The 24,008-nt window shown below is 42.6% G+C and overlaps 1 protein-coding gene across 1 annotated transcript in view; it reads right to left on the reverse strand.

The window, feature by feature from the left end:
• FGD5 (FYVE, RhoGEF and PH domain containing 5) overlaps positions 1 to 22,642 on the reverse strand; it is a 100,563-nt gene extending 77,921 nt beyond the window's left edge. Inside the window, exons 1-2 of the mRNA XM_040568382.1 lie at positions 22,447 to 22,642; positions 11,036 to 13,952 (exon numbers count right to left, since the gene is read on the reverse strand). Coding sequence (XP_040424316.1) covers positions 11,036 to 13,952; positions 22,447 to 22,459 — 2,930 coding nt within the window. The 5' untranslated portion in view covers positions 22,460 to 22,642. The remainder of the gene's footprint in view (positions 1 to 11,035; positions 13,953 to 22,446) is intronic.
• Between the last annotated feature and the right edge of the window lie 1,366 nt (positions 22,643 to 24,008).

The raw sequence follows: 24,008 nt of genomic DNA on the forward strand, positions 1-24,008 counted from the left end.
GTCAGGGAGGAGGATGGGGAGAGGCAGTTTTGAAATAGATCAGCTTGTTTTAGCACCACATTCTGAACTTTAACGTGGTCTGCAAAAGGCCATGGAGTGATGGGGTGTACACACACGTGCATCCTGGATGTACATTATGTACTATCCTGCTTATCTCTGCAGTGTATTTCAGAAGATACCATGGGCAGGAAGACCAACATATTATACAGTTAATCAAAAAGGAGAACAGTGCAGGGATAGACAGTATGCGTGTGAAGCATGGAAAATGCAGTGAAATGGCCTACCTTCTACAGCCCTGAAAATATCCAGGTATGCCTTGCCACCAGCTTGTGTTGTGATTTTCTGCATCTTTCCTCTGCCTGCTGCTTCAAACCCTGGCTGTTAGTTCTTTCCCTCATCTGGGAATGAATGTATATTATCAGAATAAGAGATGCGATAACCTGAGTGCTTCAGACACTACCAGGTGGTTTGCTACATGGCTAGCATGCCATGAGTCATGTTGAGCTGAAATACTCAACAACCTCTTTGCCGATAGGTGCTAATTTACAAACTGTGGTGTTGAAGCCACTGGCAAAAAAAAAAAAAAAAGGTCAAGAGGTAGTAACTCTAACCACCATGAAAATATCTTGTTTGCCCTTTACCACATGATGTAGCATGAGGTTTTGCAGCAGATATAGTGGTCTCTGCTGTAAACAATCTGTTCAGTTATGACTCAAATGAGAATCAGCATTTTAAAGTTGGAGATGCCCTGAGAATTTCCAGCAAATCTTTCCAACTTCCTATCATGACCCTACTCTCGGAAGTCCCTGGCCCATCACATATTTTATTTGTTATATGTAGAATGGTAAACTTTGATTATTGCAGAATCTGAGCTCTTAGTTCAGTTTGCAGAGGACTTTACCAGAAGCCAACTGTTTTTCCTTGCTGGAACTTCTGAAGCTTAGAAATTTATTTTTGCGCCTCAGAAAACTGAAGATAAATTATTTCATATGTTTTAGAAATGAAGCAGAACTGTGCCTGGTTTTGGTCACCTTGAGACCAAAAACCTGTTGGTTGTGAGAAACTCAGATTCCCATTCCTGACTGGGATCACTTGGACTGATCCAAGGTGATATGGGATGAAAACCAGACATATGTACAGACTGGGTTTTCTAAATCTTAGATTACAATATATAGAAGTAAACTTAAAACTTCCTTAATTTTTTGTCGGAACAGATATGTTGTTCACATAGAACACTTTCGTGAATTTTCTCCTTGTGGAATATGTGCCAGCTTGTTCTATTTTCAGGTGCTAGCCTGAACTATCAGGGCAGTCAAATGATAAATAGATGTTCATATCCTCAGAGGCAGAAGTCAACAAAGAATACCAATGTGCTGAAAATGAGCATCTGGCACAGTATTGTTTTCTCATCCAGATTCCACTTAGGTAGTTACTTTTCCGACTACGACACATTTACCAGTGTTTTTCTGAGGATGATTTCTGGATCCAGTTAGATAATATATTTCATGAAAAGAAACAGTGTGGTGACATGACACATATCTTAGACCAGAGACAGTGGTATGTTCCTGATTATTCTGTCTTTGTTTATTTTTGGCAGTGTAACCTAGTCACTAAAAGTTGGAACCAGAATCTTTATGTTCTATTTTCATTTTATTGCCAGTTTTTTATCCCATGCTTTCCATGGAGAATTCCCACAGCAACTTCAGTATAATGAACATCACAATGCCCTGGAGGAGTCCAACATGGAAGGGAAATTGTCATTTCTCTGTGCTAGCAGGGTCAGTTGCTTTATCAGCATCATGCAGCCAGGTCTGGGAAACAAACCAGGGGGAAAATGCAGTGAAGTTGGGATCACAAGGAAACCTATCAAAATGGCAGTAGTAATATTCCCTATTTAAACAAACAAACAAAAACTGAACAAAGTATTTTTGACTGGAGTGAGACTTAAACAAACTCCTCTCTTATTGCTGTAAGCATTAATCCAGCTGTTTGTGTTGCCAGAGTCATGAAGGAATTTGTACAGATCATACACCCGCCCTCATTATCGACCAAAATGTCCTTCACTCTTGAGGGCTGTTGTAGATCGCCAGCCCTGGCCTAAGCCTCCCCCACAGAGACTGTCTGAAGCAGTGATAGTGCTAAATCTGCCTTAGCCTCATGCTAAGATCCCCAACATCATTTTGCTACTATGAGAGAGTTGGAGAGGTTTTTATAGCAGATCCCTCAAAACATGAGCTCAGAACTGAGCTGTCTGTTGCTTGTCCAGCATACACTTGTCCTGTCATTTGCTTATGGGCTGAGAAAACACTGAACAATGCAGTCATCTTTCCTATACCATTGTAACAGGGCTTCTTAGTGCTGGTGCTGCAAGGTTCAGTGACCTCAGACAGTCTGAGGAGACTGTATGGGATGCTGCTCTGCCCCTCACACAGGCCAGTCCTGGACAGAGCAGCACCCAGTCTCTTGGGTTTTAATGTTCCTGAGCTCCTGCAAGCTGGGTGCATAAATATCTCCCTGTCATAAAGGCAGGAATGTTTTGTGGCTTTTCCTGTCAGTCTTCAGAGAGATCAGAGAACATATAGAAGGAACCGATACTACTAAGAAACTCTTATCTTCATAGTTGTCCTTCCAGCAGGGATTCCCTTTGGACTAGAAAGTGCATATTGGACTTGAGACTCACCTACTCTGCAGCCTTACCAGGAAAACACATAGTGGTCCTGGAATTCTAAACTAACCAAGACCTTGTATCTGGCATTTCTTTCCTGATATTTGGGGGAAACATTGAGTGAACTGGTTTGTTTGTTTCAGAGATTCATCCAGTCATTAGAGCAGAATATTTTCAGAAGGAAAGAAACAGAGATTAACTACTAACATGTAGGGCAGACTCAAAATGCTCAGTGGCTCTGCTCTGTCTCCTAAGACATCAGTATCAGTCCCCAGGTTAAAATTAGAGCCGGCTACAATTTTGTTTGGATGATGCTTTTTCAGTTGGAAAAAAAAAAAAAAAAGACCTAGCATTATTAATAAATTGTAGACTTGTGACATTTAGTTGGGATTTTTCTATTAATTAATCCTGGTTCCCGAATAGTTCTGGAAAATCAAAACCATCTTAATTTTGCAATTCAAAAATATGCTTTAGTTCAGAATTTACTTCAGTCTCTGTATATATTTTTTTTACTTAGCAAGTGAAACAATCAGAAAAAAATGTTGGGAACCAAACAGAATTCCTTTATTTTATACAAAATGTTTTTCTTGGTCTTTTCAGTTAGCCACATATATTCTTCTATTTCTCTTGGGGATACTGAAGCAATGATTTTTCTTAGAACTTCAGTTGAATGGCAAGATAAGTTGCTTGTCCAGCACAATTTAAAATACTTTTTTGTCATCTCTGCAGACTTTTCAAAATCCATATGTCACTCTCACTGTGGCTTTTTACCCTGAGTGTATTCACTATGACGTGTTTTCACATCACTGCCATTGTCTGATTTTTTTAAGCCTGAAAATATGAAGCAGAAAGTTTAAAGGGAAGATTTTTAGATGCTCACTTCTAGCTCTCGTATTCCTTTTCTATTTAAGGACCAGAAGATGTGACTTCAAGGATATATTGTACTGCATGCAGTCTATTACTTCTGAAGACATGTACGCTAAGGAGGAAAGCTTTCTATGCTCTTTTAGGCAGATCTAAATGTACAGACTGGTACCCAAAACATAACAGGATTTACAAGCCTCACTGAAAAACTTTGATCAGAGACATCAGAGTAGGTCCACATGCGTAGAGACCCTAGCAGGAAGATGCAATGTGATATCATCAGAGTTTTGGAGCCCAATTTACTAACTATTCAAGACACGAGGACAAACTGTCAACAGACTGAATAGGTATTTAATTTGAGATAGTTGAAAATGGCTGGCTGGAGACTGCTGAACACAGATCCAAGAAACTGTCACTTGCTTCTGTACATTAGTACCTAGCTGTACTTCCTTTGCAAAAAAGGACAAGTTTGAGGACATGCCTGTGATACTGATAAGCCAAAGATAAAATTGTTGTAGCATGAGTCTGACAGAGCAACAGACGGTGTTCAAGGATGATAGGTCTCAGTTTGCTTGCTCTAGGCCTTTGACAGATACCATCCAATTAATTCAGTAAACTACTCAAGCGAAAGGGTCCTTTTAAAAGCTCTTTAATAGGTGTCTTGGCAAAACAGACAATGCTTCTTAAATGTGTTCTCCCATCCATTAGCTCTAATTGGTCCATTAAGATGAAATTAATTGTTGTATGTCACTGAACAGCCAGTCTTAAGGTAGCTTTTGTGTTAAACCCCCTTGGGTCTGAAAAAGCAGAATTCTTGCAGGATAATAAAAAATGCACTGTACATCGTAAATAACTTTGTTAAATGGCACAGTAAACCATCAACTATTAGATTAGATTTGTAACAACAACAGAGTACTATTGCATTTTTAATGCTACAGGAGATTGAGCCTATATTATTGACCAGTGGATTCTGGAAAGGCTGCAGAATTGTAATGTGCAATCTCTCATTCAGTAAATCTCAGGAAGGCTCACGGTGGGGGCAGGAGAGGAGAAAGGCATGCACAAAACACAAATTGACAGTAAAGGATCTGACTATTTCAGACAATGCTACATTTCGGCTGTCTCCAGTCTCATCAACCTGTCTGCACTGTACATGCTTTTTCTGTGTGGTGCTAGGAATGCTTAAAACACACCAATATGACTTTCTATGACCTGTAAACATAATCCAGGGCAAATATGCTGTGCCACAGCAGGCTCACTCCCTTTCCCACGGAATCCCACTGGAAATAGATTCTTGGCCTATATAACAAAAACAGAAAGCACAAATAGGACTACCTGAGTTTATAATCCCTCAGGACATGAAGAAGATCACATGTGTACATATTCTTCCTTCTCTGCACTGTAATTTGATGAGAAAAGTTGCCAACAGAATGAAATCCAGCTGCTAACAAAACCATCTACTGAGGCTTGGGATCATTTCCCAAGATATTTATGGCACAGTGACTTCTCCTACCAAAGCTGTGGCTGTAACCAGCACGCTGATGCTGTGCTGGGACACATCTGCTGTGTGTGCAGAATGGTGATGTGCAATGCAAAGCTGTGCTGGGGGAGCATGCTGCTTTCCTGGCTACCTGTACTGTCCCCCCACACCTGTATCCCCAACACGAACCAGGACAAACAGCTCCATAGATGTGAGGAAACGGAAGAGAGACCATGCTGCCACCATCAACTTGACATCTAAAGCTGGACATGTATTAAAACCTCTCCTTCGTTAGCAGTATAACATTACCAACACTGTCCAGAGACACTTTTCAAAGTTGCTTGCTTGAAATGATCAACCATCAAAAAGCATTTAAGAGCCATCTCTATCCTTGCTGTCTTTGAAAGACAATTCTCCACCCCTCTATTGCCCAACAATACAAGGTAAAGCATGCCTTGTGCCCGGATCTGAGCACCAAGGGGTTATCTCCTGCAGACTGCTCCCTGTCTCTGAGCAGCTGGAAATCCTGTATTAACTGCTATCAACTTCTAATTCCCTGTGGCAATTCAGACAATTCTAAGGTAAACAGAAATAAAGACATGACTCATCTCAGAGCTGGCTGTAGCTATTATCAAGAATTTCAATAGGTTGTGCACAGCCTGAAGTCAGAGTATAGCACTGGGAGCCCCTGTTCTGCAATCAACTTTAAGGTTTATGCTGTGAAGTGCAACAATGGATGAAAGCTACTGGGATTTTATTTTCAATCATATTCACCAGATCACAAGTGAAAATGTCTCTCTCCCTTGTCTCTAGACCCAGTCCTTGATCCATATTTCCTCTGTTACATCAGAAACCATTATCCCATTTTTATGGGACTTCGTCCCATCTCCAAACTTGAACGCTTCAGGGATGTTTGCAGTGCCTTTGGAGCCTTCCAGGGTCTTTGTCCATATGCTGGTTTTTCAGTGAAAAGAGTAGAACTGATGTGCAGCTACAGTTACTGTCTTGGTAACTCTTCTAAGATCCTTTACAGAAACCCTTTCAACTCTAATTCTCTTAGAATGAATTTAAGAGAGGTAGTTTAAGTGAGTTTAATTTGAGGTAGCAGTAAAACAGACCACTATTTCAAATGGAGTTGTGGTTTCCTTTCTAATAGGAGAAGGGAGGGAAGTTGTTTTATGAACCACAAGTACAGCTACATTTTCATGCATGACAGACTGAGCATACAAACTACAACCTTCCAAAATACTGATCTCCAGAACTTTTCAGCAACAAGGAAAGCATAAAAAGACTATGATCTATTACAGGCATTTGAAGGCAGATGCTTACAGGCTTCAGTCATATCATGCTTGGAGATTAACTCTGTGGTGCGGCTATCATTTGACCTATTTTAGAAGTTAAATGAAATTGTTTCAAATGTCTTCACCAATTAAATGAAAAAGAGAATAAAGTGGGGAGGATAAACTGACGAAGAAAATCATTTATTCAACAAATTTAAAAGAAATTAAGAGGTGGCATCCTCAACATCCCTTGCTTTAATCGATGCAGTTTCATGAAGGCATAATTTGGCTCACTCAGCTGGACTTAACAAAAGAACAATCCTGAGCATTTGCTTCTGCCCTTGTATGCATCAGACTTTTAAGATGTGCCTCCCAGCTCTGAGCAATAAGAGAGCCTTGTGGGTTAACAGTCACCCTTACTGAGCCTGAGTTCAGCAAGTACTTACTTCATTTTTAAACATGTTAGAGAGTGGAGATGAACTACACATCAGCTTTTGATAAAGAGCTGATTCTTTCAATAATTATTCCTCAAATCATATCAAATACCTTTATTAACCTCAGGAGTGCTTGTCCCCAAATAAGCATGCCTTCGTCTGAGTGCCTATCTGTCGCTCACTAAAGTATCTGAGCATCTCTGACACGATGCCACTTCGACAAACATAGCAGTATCACTGTCATTCTTTCTATTTGGAAACTTACTGGTCTTTTATGTAGATTACAGCACTGTGAATTTCTCTGAGGTTAATATAAATAGCATTAATTCACTATTATGACAAAAGATTCCTGTATATGAAAGATGACATAAAAGATTCCTGACAAAATATTCCTGTATATTTCTCATGCTGTTTTAAGTATGAAAACATTGATTGTCCTTCCTTGGTTTTTGCTATTTTGGGGTGTGGACCTTTTATACTGAAGCTTCTATTACATAATTATCTACACACTTGCACCTTATCCTTCATATGCTGTGCTTAGATACCACACTGTGCCTCTCTAAGAGTGGGTGATTTTATCTTATATAAACCATGCTTCTCATTTGAAGGACCAGAGAGAAAGAGAGATATAACATCTTGATTTTACTGGTTAAAAATATGTGCTACGTTGGGAAAAACTTACTCTAATGGTTTTAATTTCACCTTAATCTTAAAAACATATGTAACTTTGAATAGTATGTTATCCTGATCATTTTAAGGCATAGAAATCATGTTCCGCAATAGTTCTAACAATAGCTAAGCTTTTGTTAGTGTGTTTTTGTATGTCTGTTTCAGAAGGGTCATGCAAACTGCCCCTGGATGCAGTTTTGGAGCAAATCAGTAACTGATGACCTACAGGGAGCAGAGAAAATATAACAACTTAAGTGGCATAACTTGATAGAACACAGGTTAATGAATCCAGTGGTGGGGCAGCTAAATAGCTGCTGGAGGGGTGACTGCTCACCCACTGGATTTTTCTACTTTTAGAGGAGGGTGATTTGCATTCTCTATGGCCCATCAGCTATAGGCAATGGTTCTACTGCTGTGTAGCTATAATCTGATTTTAGCATACATTTTAGAAACAGTCTGCACTGACACAGTCCTTGTATCATCTTGCACCCATGCTTGGCACAAGCCCAGACTTACTATGACTATGTACAAAGAGCATTGCTTACAAATTATTCAATGTAGCTGCTAGCTCATGAAGCATCATCTCCAATGCTAGCGCTTTAGAATCTAGCACTGATGTATCAGTCCCAAAGCACCTGTGTCCTTCAAACTGGCCAAATTAAAGAAAAGGTCTCACACAAGCCACATTGTTATCCTGGCTTTCTACTAAAGACAACTTTTTCTCCAGCTTCTTCTTGAGGAAGTACATTTCTTTGGGAATAAAAGTATGTTTGCAGAGGAGTAGGATATGGAAGAGTGATCAGCTTTCCTTATTGTATAAAAGCTGAGAGGCATCAGATGGCTGCCTATTGAAAAGCAGTGAAAAACAAGGTCAGAGCCTTGGGGGTAGCTTACAGGCATGAGCCTTCAATTCTAGAGTTATTAGGAATTACCATGAGCCTGGGTATAATTGCACAGAGCATTGGGATCTCTGCACTGCCCCCACAAGAATTCACTTGAGTGCAAGTCTCAGCAGATAGGCATTTTGTCCGATTTGACTTATGTCCCATTATTTCTACACTGTACAGAAGGCTAATGATGTTCTATATTGTCATACACCTGATCAGTTTGTTTACACCAGATTGCTAAATTTTGGGGATACACAGTAACTGCTCTTCAGAGGACAATATTCCCCATTCTATCCTGGCAATGGTAACTGTAAGTTAAGATATATTTCCAGCAGTGCCATTATTGGACTTTTTCTATAAATTTGATTGGTTCTAATTAGAAATTATTGGTTTAAATCTACTCCACATGATTTTTCCTTTTAAACAAGAAAATTAAACAGTGAATCTTCTCATCTGACATTTTCTGTGAGCCCCCCGCATTTCTTTTCCCCTGTCACACACACCAGTGAAGGTTCTTGGATAATTACAATCTTTTACAGCATTCTCACATTCTGTTCTCTAAAATGTAATAAAAGACTTGTACTGCACCATTCATCAAAAAAATGTCACAATACCATAAGGTACGAGCAGATGCTAAACACCAGCATTCCACAGGTGAATGCACCAAAGAGAAGTTAATGGGCTCAAGCCTCATGTATTACATGGGTTTAGTCCAACACACTTGTACTCTCAAACGGTTGAAATAAGCCTCAGGATATGAGAAGACTAGAGTTCAAAGTCAATGTTATCCCTGTGTGGCTGTGGTAGAGCTGTGCTTGATAGCTATTTGTATTAGAAAGCCTAACTCCATTGAGAGAGATTCTATGGAGAACTGCTTTTACAAGAAATAAAACATGCATACCTACACATCACGTATGATTGTGTAAATGGCTTCATGTACATGCTTTGTACAATTTGGTTTGCTCTTAAAAGATTAGACCATACACTGTCTCCAAGTACATTATGCTTTTGGATGTGTTATCCATTTACTTTTCAGCAAAGCTTTTCAGTCATGTCTTTGTCCAAAACATCCTGACAAATACATCAAATCATAGCTCTCTCAGCAGCAATATAAGTATATTGCTGTCTGCCTGCTGCTCTTCCCCTCCACCCCAGTTATCTTGATAAAGGGCTCGTTCAGGAGAACCTAGCCTTCATTTCTTCCCTGACAGCAAAAAGTGCATGCACAACAAGCAGCAGCCTGAAAAACTATGTTCATGCCTTGACCTTGAGACTTCCTGAACCAGTTTGGATTGGCTCTCCCCTTGAAACAACAGGCTTCCACAGGAAGTTCATAAATGGACTCAAGTCACAGCAATTTACGTACTTTTAATATTTTTAACTTGGTTCTTCGAGAACTACCCAAAATGGGCGGTGTTTCATGGAAACAAAGAACTGGCCAGCTCTTCCAAGAGCAAACGTCAGTGTGCTGGGTGCAATGCAAACCGCTGAAAGGAACGTGACTAACGGGCTGTCAGGCCCTGCCAGGGCAACTTCTGCTAAGCTCTACCATGGGGATGTGGCTGTGTGTTGTGAAGTTGCACTGTACTCCACCATGTACGTCCCAGTGTCAGCACCAATGGGGATCCCAACACCGCAGGTAGACCATATCTCCAAAGAGCTAAGTCGCAGGCCTGCATCCCAAAACCCTCAGCTTCAGGCACGTTTGATCCACATCTTAAACACTGTTGAAATGTCTTTCCTCATGCTGCCCCACCACCAACTCTTGCCTCTCTCAAATAGACAAAGTGCTGTATTAGAATGAGTGTGCAAGACTCAGGTGTTAAAAACAGTTTTTCATTCCCCAAGTCTGAAATACCTTTGAAGATTTTTTATATTTTCACATAGCCCTAACAAAATGTGACTGCATTAAAAATATTCCTTTTCATTTGTTTTGCACCTTGTTTTCTACCTGTTACCATGATCTTAATTAAAAATACCCTTCTTATTTATATCTCTGCACTTCGCTGATTATATGCTATAATCTGACAATAGGAATGTAATAATGGAATATTAATTCAAACATCTTGAGTGCATTGCTCCTATGTAACTATCGAAAGGGATATCTCTGGAACATTTTTGTATTTGCAAATAACCTAATGGAAAGGGGATGAAAGATTATTATTAATCCTAGCAATGCGTATGATTTCAGACAGAGCTATTTAATTCATTCAGAAATCAGCAACTCTGTCAAAAGATCCTTAACGATAGGCTTTAAAGCAACTTTTAAAATTAATTGTTTAGTCTGATTAGCTCATGGTTTGGGATTTTATGGTCTATACTTAACTGCTGTAGTTTGAAAGTTGAATTACACGTATATAAATAACACCCACTAGACCAGGTTGCTCAGGGCCTCATCTAACCTGGTCTTGAACACACCTCCAGGGATGGGGCATCCAACACCTCTCTGGGCAACCTGTTCCAGTGCCTCACCACTGTCTGAGTGAAAGATCTTTTGGCTTGTATTTGCAAACCATAGGATCCAGATCCACCACTGTTGCTGGCACGCATTTACAAAGTTAAGAGTTAATTTGTTGTCTTTTTTTTTCTTCACTGATAAAGGCTTAATATATATTCTTCTAGTTTTGCTTTGTGAGCATTTCCTGAGAGGGACATAAGCCAAGCAACATGGAAGATCTGCCTACGGTACCTAGCAAGGGAGGCCTTGCCTTTCTGGCCAAGGCTAGCAGGTCTTACATAATAACGTATTACAATACCTTTCTGTTTCCTGGTCTGTGGTTTGCTGCTTGTTCTCAAAGCCAGTGAAGCTGCTCATATCCACATAGCCGTCATTCTCATTAGCAGCAGATAATGCCCTGCTGGGATCTTCAAAAAACTCAGTAAAAGTTCCTGCTCTTGTGGATCTTCGAGGAGGAATTTGTATATTTTCATAATCAGAGCTCATAGCTGGAATGTTCTCATAGTCAGAAGTGTCAGCATTGGGAAAAGAAATGGATCTAGGTTTTGTTAACGGAAGTGGCATGAAAGGAGGTCTGGACCGGTCCTCAAAGGACTCCACCCTTGACACACTCCTGCTGAAGGACTTGGGTGTTCCTTTTCTCTTACCATCCTTATAGAAAAGAACAGCTGAGGGAGACTCAGATGCACGGAGCTTCCCCACATGTGATTTTAGTTGAGGTGAGCTACTTAGGCTTCTCCTGTCCAGCTCCAGCAGCCTCAGAGGCCCATGATAGCTGGATTCTGATGAGGACCTCGAAGAGGAAACATTAACATCTACATGGACTTTATTTTCCGTCTTCTTCTTGAATTTTAGAGTGAGGAACCTCTTAAAGGAAGACTTCTTTTTCTTGGAATACTTATCAGGTGACTCATTCTCTATCAAAAGTGAAGGGGAACTTTTAGTGATTGGCTTTTTGGTGATGTAGGCAAGTTCAAAAGGAGGTGGTATATCAACAACTGAGGATGGAGTAGATACACCTGATGAAAGATTTCCCTGGGAAAAACTACCTGAGGAACCATTAACGCAAGGCAAAGACAAGTTGTCTTCTGTCCTTTTTATTCTACCATCATCAAGTACATAGCCATCACTTTCTTTGTAAATGGAGACAGGTATCTCTCTCCCTTCAACAGAATAAGACCGAGGATATAAAATAAAACGTCTTGACTTGGTTGGTAATGCCCTGTTGGCTTCCATTGTTTTTCCTTCCACTGAAAATAAATTATTGCTTACATCTTCAGTCCCAGAGCCATTGCAGGAAGGCAGTAAATCAGTTTCAGGTCCAGTTTCTTCTGGAACTGTTTCTGGCACGTAGCCTGGCATTTTCCCAGAGAGTGACCGTGTTCTAGTGACAACGCTTTTACGATCAATGGTCAGCAAGTTGTTTTCACCATCCATACCTAATTCATCCCTCTTACTGTGATCAGCTCCTGAATCAGTCTGCCCATCACGAGTGATTTCATTTTCTGCGGGAAGCACATATGGGTCATCTAGGGAATCACTACTAGTTGCTCTTTCCTCTGATTCTTCAGGCACAATGACTACTTCAGGGAGTGCTAGATTTTCATGCAAGACATTTTTGGTCCCATGTTTTACATTCATTCTACCATGCTTACAGACTTCTAACTCTTCCTCACATGGGACTTGTTGAGTTGGACTTGGGACACTTTTGCTGAGGCTTTTTGCTTTCACTTCATTGTCTTCAAGTTGCAGCTCATCTGACTTAGAGGTTTCGACAACCCTTTCACTATGCTCTTCAACAGGCACATCTTCCAGCTCTGGTTCCATCCCTGGACCACTAGGTAGAGTATCAGAAATCTGACCATTTCCATTCAGAGAGGTCCCTTCTGTTTGGGGATTCTCATCTGAATGTTCTGTGGGTACTTCCTCACCACAGTAATTCTCAAAAGGAGCAATTTGACAGCCGTCATCCACATTTTCTGCATTCACAGCTTCTTCCTCCTCTTTCACAGAGTCTTGGCTTGCTTCACAGGCTACCTCTGATGTCTCCTCATCTCTTCTCTCAGTGATCTGGCAGCCATCACTGGCATTTTCTGTGTTTGTATTACTGTACTCATCTGTGTCTGCTTTCTCCTCTTCAGCTGCTGCTTGATGGGTAGAATCTCCCAAACCATTCTCAGCACTGGGTTCACCTTCAAGCAGTTCTAAGCCAAGAGCTGTTTCCTCACTGGTCTCATTGGGCAGCATGTCAAGACTTGCACTGTCATCATTTTTTAATTCCTCTTCCATATTCAAATCAAGCTGTGCATACACACTGTGATCACCATCATGTGCTGGACATCCATCTCCATTTTCTAAAATCTCAGGCAGTTCCTCCTCATCCTCCCCTGCCTTTTCACAACCTGGGATTGATTCATCTGTGGGAAGTGGCGTTGGAATGATATCTTCACAGATATCACCCATTAGGTCCTTACCTCTATTCAAAATGTTATCACTGTCAATCTCACTATAGTCTTCAACCAGTTCAAGACTACTAGAAGTTTCCTCCTTGTTTTTGGTTTCACTGCAATCACCTACAACATCTTCATCTACATTCTTGGAAGAACAATAATTCTCATCAGGGGCATCCAAGGTCTCCTCACAAAGTGCTTCAGACCGGCTACAGTCTACAGTTGAGGCTTCAGAGTCTGGTTCTATTGGTTCAGCACTATCCAAAGAGTTATGGTGCTCAACTTCCTGATTGCTTGTGTCCTCATCATTAGCAACGTTATCCTCTTCCTTCTCTGCCTCTTCTGGAGTTTCCAAAACTTCATTCTCTGCAGAGGAATCTAAGCTCTGATCAAGCTCGTGTTGCAAGTCATTGCAGTCTTTCCTGGTCAGCTGAGCTTCAGGAACTACAATGTATTCGTTATCTGCTTCAGGTTCCGGGCAATGGGCATGGCATTGATTTCCTTCATACAGCTCTCCATCAAGAAAGATCAATTTACCATTTGAGCATTTATTTAAGTTATTGTTGGTATAAACACTGGATTTGCCCTCAGTGTCAGCGGAGAGTTTTGGCTTGGGAGCAATAGGTGGTTTGGGACCTCTAGACATAGAGTTTGGGTTATGAAGAATGTCAGCCCTTGGCAGTGAAGGAGAAAATTTGGAGACAGTTACTGGAGAAAGATGACCGATAATTTTTGGTTTCGGTGCTAGTGGTGGCTTTGTGATTTCTAGAGAGAAGAGAGAGAAGACATGTTAGTCATCTTGATTTCTTATTAAATACACCAGAATATATTCTACACTACACTTTATCTTATACCAGTGACTTCTAATGCAGAAGGAGTCCAGCTTCCATGTAGCACTGTTGCTTTATCTGCAAGGTTGCTTTGCAGATAAAGGGAGCTAGCTGCATATATGTTATTTCCATCTTCATCTTCAACACCTTATTCAGCTTGGAAGTGAACATCTGTGATCTGTGTGCTTATCAGTCACCTCAGATTCTAGAAATGAATGTCACCATAGTTTTAACCTGAAAAGGAATAACCTCAAAATATAAATTAACTTCTGGGAACAGCCCAGACATTTTTTCTGATTCCAGGTTGTGATTATACCAGTAGCTCTGTAGGGACTTTCAGAAAACATCCTCTGTAGCACAAGATCCCTTCAGTGACGCAGGCTCTCCCTAAAGAGCCCTTGTGCTCTGCAGACCCTCAGCAGGCAGAGAATATCCTGCTGTTCCTCCTTTGCTTCTACAGCAATAGTCAACCTGGAGATTATGATGTAGGATAAAGAATGAAACAGATGACCCATGATCCTGTAATCTCGACATTTTTAGCTCCTTGCTTTATTTTGTGTCCCTGCTACTCAAAGCTGGAAGTCACTAGGAAATGTCACAATTTGATTTGACCTGCAGAAATAGCACATTGTAGGAGGTACGTGCCCTTACTGGCTTTGAATAAAATCATTCATGTTCAGAAGAGGGAATAGGTTTGAAGCTACTTGTGGAGAAGGAGGGATAGATAACTGCATATTCACCAGCCTCCAGTACTGTAGTGAATACTCTTGTTTCACAGTATCTACTGCTCTTTGAGCTGCAGGGCATCTCCCTAATTATTGAAATCACAGAATGGGTAGCTAACCTTGCCCTCCAGATCACTTCAGAAATGTGATGTGCCAAACACTTAAGTACCATTACTGCTCTTGCAGCCAGCATCAAATCTTCAGTAGTTCAAATCTGCAGACTGCTGAAAACTGTTACCAATTACAAACAGGGTGGGAATAGGAGTGGCTTGAGTATCTCGTAAGCCTGGCTCCACAGACAGATTTGCTCTTGGCATTTTTAAGTCAGTTACTGCAACAACTGAACATCCTATCCTAACTTTTTGGCAGTAAAGGGATGGTAGCATGAGATTTTACTAGCTGCAACTGAGTCTATAGATCTTTCCCACCAGAAATCAGCAATGGACCCCTTAACGTCATAGTAAGGCATTTTTAGGACTAACTCCAAGAGAGAAACATGGCTTTGGAGGCATTATAACACCTTCTGCATTGTCTGGCTTTTCCTAGGAATGTCACTCTAAGAGTAGGACACAAATATACTATGTCCTGCTTCATTCCTGGGACGTGACAAGGCTGGAGCAGTCTGCGTATTCTTATCCTTGCTCTTGTCAGAGACTGTCTGTACTGAAACAACGAGCAGTGAGAAAAAGACTGGAGCATGGAGAACGCCTGGATCTTCTAAGCTTTGGCTTATAAACAAACTTGATATAAAATAATTTAATTAACTCATTTTCTCTACGCAAAATAGCCATGCAGGCATCCACAAAAAAAAAAAGAAAGATATAGCTTAAAAACAGTGACCCGATTTCCCTTCAGTGGTAAATTTTCTGTAGCAAGAATTAAGTAATCTTGAATTCCTCCTCCTGCTGCCTTCAGTGACATTGCTGGAGAAGAGAATTTATGATAACTGGCCCTGTTCAAAGTATGTTGACAATAGGCATCGTGGTGTCCTACTCTTTCCCACTGGGCCAACTATTGGCCACTTCGAATTTCTTCCATACTTTTTTTTTTTTCTACCTACTCAATGTGTTGATCTTACCTTCCATCAGGCTCCTTTAACAATTTTCCCCTTTTGGTGCTGTGTGCATACACAAGTGTTTAAAATAAACCCTAACAATTACTGAAAAGAGAGCAAATCTGTCAAGCACAATGGACCACCACTTGCCTTTTATCACAACAACTTCACTGCTCCAATTTCTGCTTCCTTTGGTGTCTGAACCATTTAAAAGAATCTGGCTGTAACTTCTAAATGGATAAAAAACATCACTGCACCATAAGAAACGTGTATGTTCACAAATAATGGCTCATGTTTATTTTAGGATGCATTTTATGTTGGAGGGAGACACACCCACCTTGTGCTTAAAAGGAAACTCATGGGGAATAGGAATTTCTTTAGCCTGCTCCTCCCCTTATTGTTCGATGCTTCCTTGTACTGACAAGGACGGCTTCCTTTCCTTACCCACCTTCCTTCAGGCAACCTGCATTTCAGCATGGTTTTGTTCCTGCCATGGCCCACACAAAACTACTCTGCTCTCCACCCCTGTCTCTCCACATCTAAGTTTCTAAGTGGTGGACAGTAAGCCTAGCAGCTCTCCTGCAATACCAGCCAACCCACATAGCCCTCACTGTTCACATTTCTTTGAAAAGTGGGGTATTGCCTGAAACACTACAACTACCCATTTTCAGATGTTCTCCAGATTTAATTTAGGAATTAGCCTAGAATTTAATTAAGGCTAATAAGGGACCATAACTACCAACATCTCTACCCCATCAAACAACTGGTTTGGGGTGAATACTTAATTAAATACTGAGGTTTCACATTTACAAGGACTTCTGTAGACTTGTCCCAGGCCCATGGTCTTTTGACAGTGGCCCAAGAAATGAGTTAGCTCCACAGTGTAGATACTAGTTCTATCTTTGGTGCCATAGCCAAGTTCAAGCATCTCTTATGATGCTTAAAGTAGCTTTTTCTGACCAACAAACTTATGTGGCCTGTGGTTTCCTCATTCCTTTGTCATTAATTCAATTCAGATACAAGTTAAAATGAGAGAGACATAAAGAAAAGAGGGCAGAAATGCTTTTAAATGGAAGTGACCGTGCAGATAGAAAGACCACACTGCAATAGTGGGATGAGACCGCACCAAACCTAGAATTTCAGTGGGAACCAACGCACCCAAGTCCTGATTCTCAACGTTCCTGCCCAGGAACAAAGGCTTCAAATCCACATCAAGTGGATGAGGAACAGGAGGTAGAGGGAAAATGTCTGGGAAATGGCATCAGAAAGTATTATTCAGCTCTAATCAGAAGCTGTGTAATTTCACTCAGTTATATCAGAATAAAGGCAAAACTTGTCTTCTAGAAAGCTTTGGTCTGAAGAGAGTAAGAGGTGGGTATATACCTTAGTATATTCCTTATCTTATTTCCATAATGAATTGCAGATTTTTGAAACAAAGCCTTTATTTCCAGTCAGCACTGTCTGGCTTCTATCCCCAGCATTTATTATTGTTTTTTCTGCTAGGTTAAAGACTCTTATTCTTCAGTATTTCTCTGGAGAAGACATATACTTCCCTACAGCCACATCTCTGTACAATCCTGGTTTTGGTAAATTGATCAGATGAACTCATTAAATCTTTGCAGTTGGACAATTTCTCCTTTCCTGAAGTCTTTTCTTTTAGATTTTTTTTTTCCTGAACTTTTCCAATTTTCCAGGAGCCCCTATAAGATATATAGTGCAGACCTGTAAGAGGAGTTCCAGAGCGGGTACTGATGATGCTATCTACACAGCTCTGTACTTTCTTAGACCTGGTTCTCACTATTCTTTATTAGCTTGTTAATATATCAGGTTGACTTGCTTGTAAATTATGACTTCTCAGTTGTTCCCAAGGCTATGTTTTCCCCTGTTTGTTGTCTCTAACTGATAGCTTTATAATATACATTAAGTGTAATTAGTTTGACTGGATCCAACTTAATGATCCTGATCTGTTTCTATAACTGCCCTGCCTACATTGTTAATTACGTCACCAATTTTTGCATCATAAAGTGAACTTTGTCATCTGATACTTTTCTATTTGCTTTCCAACCATGAAAATATTGAACAGTATCAACCTATTCCTTATCCCTGCATTATACATGCTACCATTGGATAAAGATACAGAGATAACTGCTAAACAGATTCTCTACTGCCCGTTAGCCAGTCTTCAGCCTAATTAACCGAGAGTGTATTCCTGTTATATAAATGCTTCTCTCTAAAATCAGTGCACTGCTAAAATAATACACAGACATTAATGTATGTTTTTGCATCTATACAGTCGCCTCGATTCAAATCTGTAACTTCTTCCAAAGATGAGGATCAGATTCCCCACTTCAAGCAAGTGAAGTCCCACTTTTGAGGAAATAAGAACATGCAACCCTAAGAGTAGTAGTAAATACAGGAATTCATTTACATGTCACAGAATCACAGAATGTCACTTGCCCAAACACTATTATAGACACAAAAATGGTTTGGACCCAAAAGGATACAAGTTATTTCATGGTAGAATTTCTTCTATCTTATCAACCAGACAACAACATGAAACAACAAAAAACCTTGCCTATACCAGCAGCCATCATATTCCCACTCTCTCTCACATCAGAGAATAACTGTGCTGTCTAAGAGCTCATACTATGAACAAAAGCCACATGCACCAAGTGCTGCACAAATCCAGGAGCTAATGGAAACAGTGCAGCTGCTCCGTACAGTCACATGCAGAAGTTTCCATACATCAGCTACCAAAACAACACCAAGTTCTTACAAAGCAGGACAGAGAAGAAATTCTCTACCTGTGTCTATTTCAGTTTGTCTAACACAAGGTTTTATGCTTTCACCACGGTCCCTACTCCTTAGAGAAGAAGAAGTTCTACGATTCAATGGTAGACAAAACTTCCTATCAAAATAACACATGGAGTTTCATGGTAAATGAAACAGACAGCTCTTCTTTGTGGATGAAGAGCTGGCTTTGGACCTGGGCAGGACATGGACACCAACCACTGCAGTAATTCTGCCAGAAATGTAAAGTGAGACAAGAAAAGTGATTTCTAAAACTCATTTATTTCATTTGCAGTATAAGAAGCTATATGTTCCAAGCTGTAATTACAATTCTGCCAGCTATCCAAATCAGCCAGTGAGGGTGTGTTTAAGCTGCTTATGCCGATAAGCCATTTTAATGTCATTCTGAATTGAGGTAAGTACTCAGCATAAGCTGTGTAACCTGCCTCAATACATTGGAGATAAAATAGATGAGGTAGCATGATTTACAACGAAAGTGTAATCCCTTTGAGGGGGCTCAACTCATAAAACACTAGTGCTGTCACTGGTAGGACCCCAGGATATACTGTAAATAACTGAGATGTCATAATTTTTGTACTATTCACTGCAAAAATCTCCGTTTTATAGCATGTGAATTCATCACTTATTTCACACAGTCAGAGAAAAATAATAGGTTTAAAATAACAGCAGTTACCTAAGAAATGAAAACAGTTGCAGGGGAGTCACTTGAAATGGAAAAGGTGTTTAGGCTTGGATTTTCTAATGGTACAGGACTGCAAGTCTTCTTTTCAAATGGGACCTGAGTCCAGATTTAGGCACCACCTTCCACTTTGACTTTAACAGGAACTAGCTACTTAAGAGTCTTTTGAGAGTCGGGACTTCAGGCACTTCAGGTCTTAGGTCTTATTCAAAGCCAGCAAGGGCTCCTAAATGCCTCAGTCATTTACGAAAATGGGATTTCAGCTTCTCCATAATTCTGGTATTTTTGCAAAGAATCTGTGTTCTCTTAACAATGTATATCCTTCAAGCCACTGATCAAAAGTCTTCTGCAAGTCCACACAGCATGGAGGTTTCACTAGTGTGGAGACAGACCCATAGACAGTAGTAACTATCCCAAGGGAATTTTGTCTCCTTACAAATCTTAATTGAAATATTATCATCTGGGCTGTCAGAGCACATCCCACCCTGCAGAAATAAAATGCTGTACTGTACAATTACTGGAATTCATCCTCAATGCATTATGACTCTGGGATGTCTGATCAACAGTTTACAAATTTGTCTTACTATCTAACTTCATTGCAGCCATCCGGAAATATAATATAACAGCATAATATCCCACAGAGAAGCACTGCTGGGGAAATGGAAAAATATAAAGACAGTATAATGAGAAAAGGATAAGTTTCAACACCAAATATCTTGATCCTTCACAAATTCTCCAGCATTTTCACTGTCTCTAAACAGGCTGTACATACATGTCTTGGTATGGCCATGGAAGCTGTCTGTGAAAAACCCCGTATGTATGATAACAAATAATCTTGGTTCTAAGTTACTAGCATATATTTCTTTTCAATATAACTTTAAATGTTTGTGATGTTTCCAATTTGTCTGTGACTTCACCATAGGAAGCTCACACAGCAGCAGACAGCTTATATTCACCTGCTGTTTCATATATTGCTTCCTGGGAGCCAAAGAAGACAGGGATTAGATTTTTTTTTTTTTTTTTTTTTTTACAGGTACATATGGCAGCTTTTCCTCTACCAATTTCAGTAGCAGCTGAAAGAATTTCTAATCTGCTTATGCCTATGAACAATTTGGATTCTAACATCTGTACCTTCATCCTTTGGGCAGCATCATTTCAGCACCCAGCAAACAAACACGTACAGAGAGCCTGGCAGGTCCTGTGCGTGAGGCTGGGAGATGGGGCTCTCTCTTGTCACTTACCACAGATTTCCTGTGACCCTGCTGGACTGCTTCATTTTTCTTTTCATATCAGTTCTGCATCTCTGAGGATAATCCATATCTCCCTTCCTGTTTTCTGTCCACCCTTATTTTAACTTCTGTGGGATCAAAGCTGCCTTATGTGTCTGCACGTATGACTGCTTACTGGTGCTATGTGTTACTGTAATACAAAGACCACTGATGCGGGTCCCTGAGCTGTGCCAGTTAATAAACACCCCTCTCCTTCAGATTCAATAGGAAGTTCTGCTTTGCACTGATGGGAGAGACATTCCTTGCATTGTGTGAATGCACAAAACAAAAGGCTGAGAAGGGATATGAACACTCTCTATAAATACAACCTGGAGGTAAACACCAGAGGAGGAAAAGAACTATTTTTAAGCAAAAGGACAATGTAATCCCAAGAATAAATGGCCATGAAACTGGTTTGGAAACTAGGAGTAGTGACAAGAGTAAGCAGTTCTCAGCTTCCTGAGAGAAGTAGCAGGAGAGCTGCCTAAAATGTTTTGTATAACCTGATGAATTGATAAAAGGAGTAATATGACTTTGTGATTTGTAACAATAGGTTACTGCTTTCAGTAATGAAGGTAGTCCCATTCAGCCCCATGCTCCTGAACAAAGAAAACTACTAACAAAATTTCAGAGTTTAGAGCTGAATAATCTGACATTCCTTACACTGCGCATCCACCAAGATCACGCCAAATTAGAGCTGCTCATTTTTAAATAACAGAAAGATGAAGAAAAAGAGGTTGGAGCAACACAACTAAAGCAATTTTTGGCTGGCTTGCTTAACCTTCAAATGAGTTTGTCTCCTAGGAGGGCCAGAGTCCAGTCCGAAAAGAACAAGGAAACAGCATGGAAATGTCACCACTTTTGGGTAGGAGAGTGTCCTATTCCCCACTCCAAGGACAGCTATAAGCTCAGAGGAGTGGTATGACAACCTGATACAACAGCAGGGGGCTGGGTTGGACCTAAGTGATCCTTTCCAATACAGTCTTCCTGTGCTTGGGCAAACAGTGATTCACAGTTTCCCAACATATGACAATGGCAGGGCCAGCCATCTAGCCGTGATATCTCTAGGCTTCAGGACATCCATGCGAGTGAGGTGCCGGGTGACATTCACTCTCTGCAAGAAGCAATTGTGGAGGAAAATTTCAGGGCTGATACCAAGGGACTGTTTCTTTTCCTCTCTACCTCTGTGCAGCATTAGATTTTTCTAATTAACTCAGAAGTCAGTAGTAATTATTTCCTGTCTAGTCACAGTTTTTACACACAGGCCTCATCCCTAAAATCAGAAAGTCGGTGGAGAATTTGAAGTTTGCCCCAAATTTTCAGTCACTTATTTTAATGTCTAACTGTTGAATGCCTTCTCTTTAGTAGCTCTTCCCTTCTCATCCAGTCTCTCTCACCTCCCCGGTTTCCACCAGGGAAAATTTCTGGGAAATTAACAGAAGAGAGAAGGAAAGGTTTGGGCTTGCAGAACTTCTTGTCCATTGCAAAAAACACTACCCCAAAACTCCAGACTTCCCAAAGGAAGTCACAACAAATTTCCCAGCGGCTTTGTGAAGGCGCGAGCATGTCCGAGGCAGAGCCACGTCCCGCAACATACGCGGCCCTCCCGGTTTGCCAGCCTGGGTCTTCCCGGAGCCCGCGGCTCGCCGCCGGCCCGGCCGAGGGGCCCCTCCGAAGCCCGCGGGAACCGGACAGCACCCGAGGCGGGGGCCGGGCAGGACCGGCCCTGGGCGCCGGCTGCCGGACCGAGGGGTGCCGGCGGTGGGGAGCGGCGCCCAGCCGCAGGAGGAAGGATGCCGGTACCGGAGGGAGGGCGACCGCCCGGCGGCTGTCAGCACCGGGGAAAAGATGCCCGGCTGCGGAGAGCCGTGCCCGCAGAGCCGCGCACTTACCGGCGTTGTTCATCTTCCACCGCAACTTCGCTTGCCGCCTGCTCACAGCATGGTCCCGTGGGCCGCCGCCTTCGCCCCTGGCGGACGCGCCGGCGCTGGAGCCCCTCTGGGGCCACGGGCACGGAGCCGGCGGGGCGGGCGGCAGCTGAGCCGGCTCGTGGCGGTCAGCGCCGCGCCTCCGCCCTGCCCCGCCGCGCGGCCCGGCGGGGGCGGGGGCGGCGGGGCCCCGTACGGCCGGCTGCGCGCGGGGCGGGCCCGGGCGGGGCGGGGACCACCCCCCGGCCCCAGCGGTGGGGCACGGGACGCCCGCGGGTGCCTGAGGGCGCGGCACTTTAACGGCGCGGCGGTTGCCCTCGCCCTGCCCGTCTTCCTCCTGCCCCCGCCTCGTGTTCCCCACCTCCCTTTCCGCCCCCTCCGCGCCTCTTCGCACCCCCCTTGCCCCTCCAACCCCTTCCTTCTCCTTCCCCCTCCCTTCCCTCCGTCTCTTCGCCCGCCTTCCCTCCCTCCTCGCTCTTTCCCCCGTCTCCAGCTGCTTTCTCCCATTGGCCCTTCCTCCCCTTCGCCCCCATCCCTCTCTCCGTTCCCGGGACCGGACCGGGGCCGCGGCGCACGCAGCCGCCCCCAGCACCTGCCGCTGGAGCCGCCGCAGCGGTGCCTGGGAGCGGTGGAGCCACGGACGGGCCTTGGCGCACGAACCGTGCTAGCTCGGAGCGGCTGCAGGCAGCACCAGGCTGCCGTCTTTTTCCCCTCTCCTGTAAAACAGCTCTCGGCTCGCTGACGTTAACGCGGGCATCCTGTGTCTGGGCGCTTTTCCCTGTTGTCGGGCTAGCAGCGGCGCTAGCCCCCAGACAAGGTTGGATCGCCCCCTTCCTCGGACGAGAGGCGTGATACAGCCCTTCTTCCTTTCCCAACGAAAGTGGCATTGCTGGCACAATAAAGCAAAGCTTTGCAAAACCCCTACCCCGGCAGAGGAACCCCTGGAGGGCTGAGCTGCCCCAAGGGAAGGCGAGGGAAAGGCCGTTCCCTCCGGGCAGGACGGACGCTTGGGGCCACCCCAGAACCCCTCAGGCCAGCAGCTGGGCAGCAGCGTGCTGCAGTGCTTGGAGAGTCCAGGCTGGTGTGTGCATGAAGCTGTCAGGTCATGCCTAGGCATCCTGCATCCCATATAAATCAGGACCGTTGCTGACACCACCCAGAGCAACTTGGTTTTAGTTGCTGTTAGCTTTGCTTTGGCAAGTACCTAAAAACTAACTAATCATCCTGCTGGCAGGTGCTCTATAGTATAGCCAAAGTTCTGGTGGGCTTGAATCTCTCCCGCTGAGGCTGGTATTTGGGGATGACTGGTTTTGATCTATAGGAGATCATGGTTGTATCGCTACACCTCTAAGCATTTGAAATCCTGTATGGTACTGGAGATGCATAAATTCACAGTAGAAACTCTTTCATTACTTCTCTGAGTTAGATGAGGAGATAGAAAGGCCGGGGTCTTTACATCCTTGTGGCACAGCATGCCTGGCATGTGCCCAGCTGCATGGAATGAAGTGGGTTTCCCTGGCCCACTT

Source organism: Cygnus olor, chromosome 10 (assembly GCF_009769625.2).
Source record: "Cygnus olor isolate bCygOlo1 chromosome 10, bCygOlo1.pri.v2, whole genome shotgun sequence".
Lineage (NCBI taxonomy): Eukaryota > Metazoa > Chordata > Aves > Anseriformes > Anatidae > Cygnus > Cygnus olor.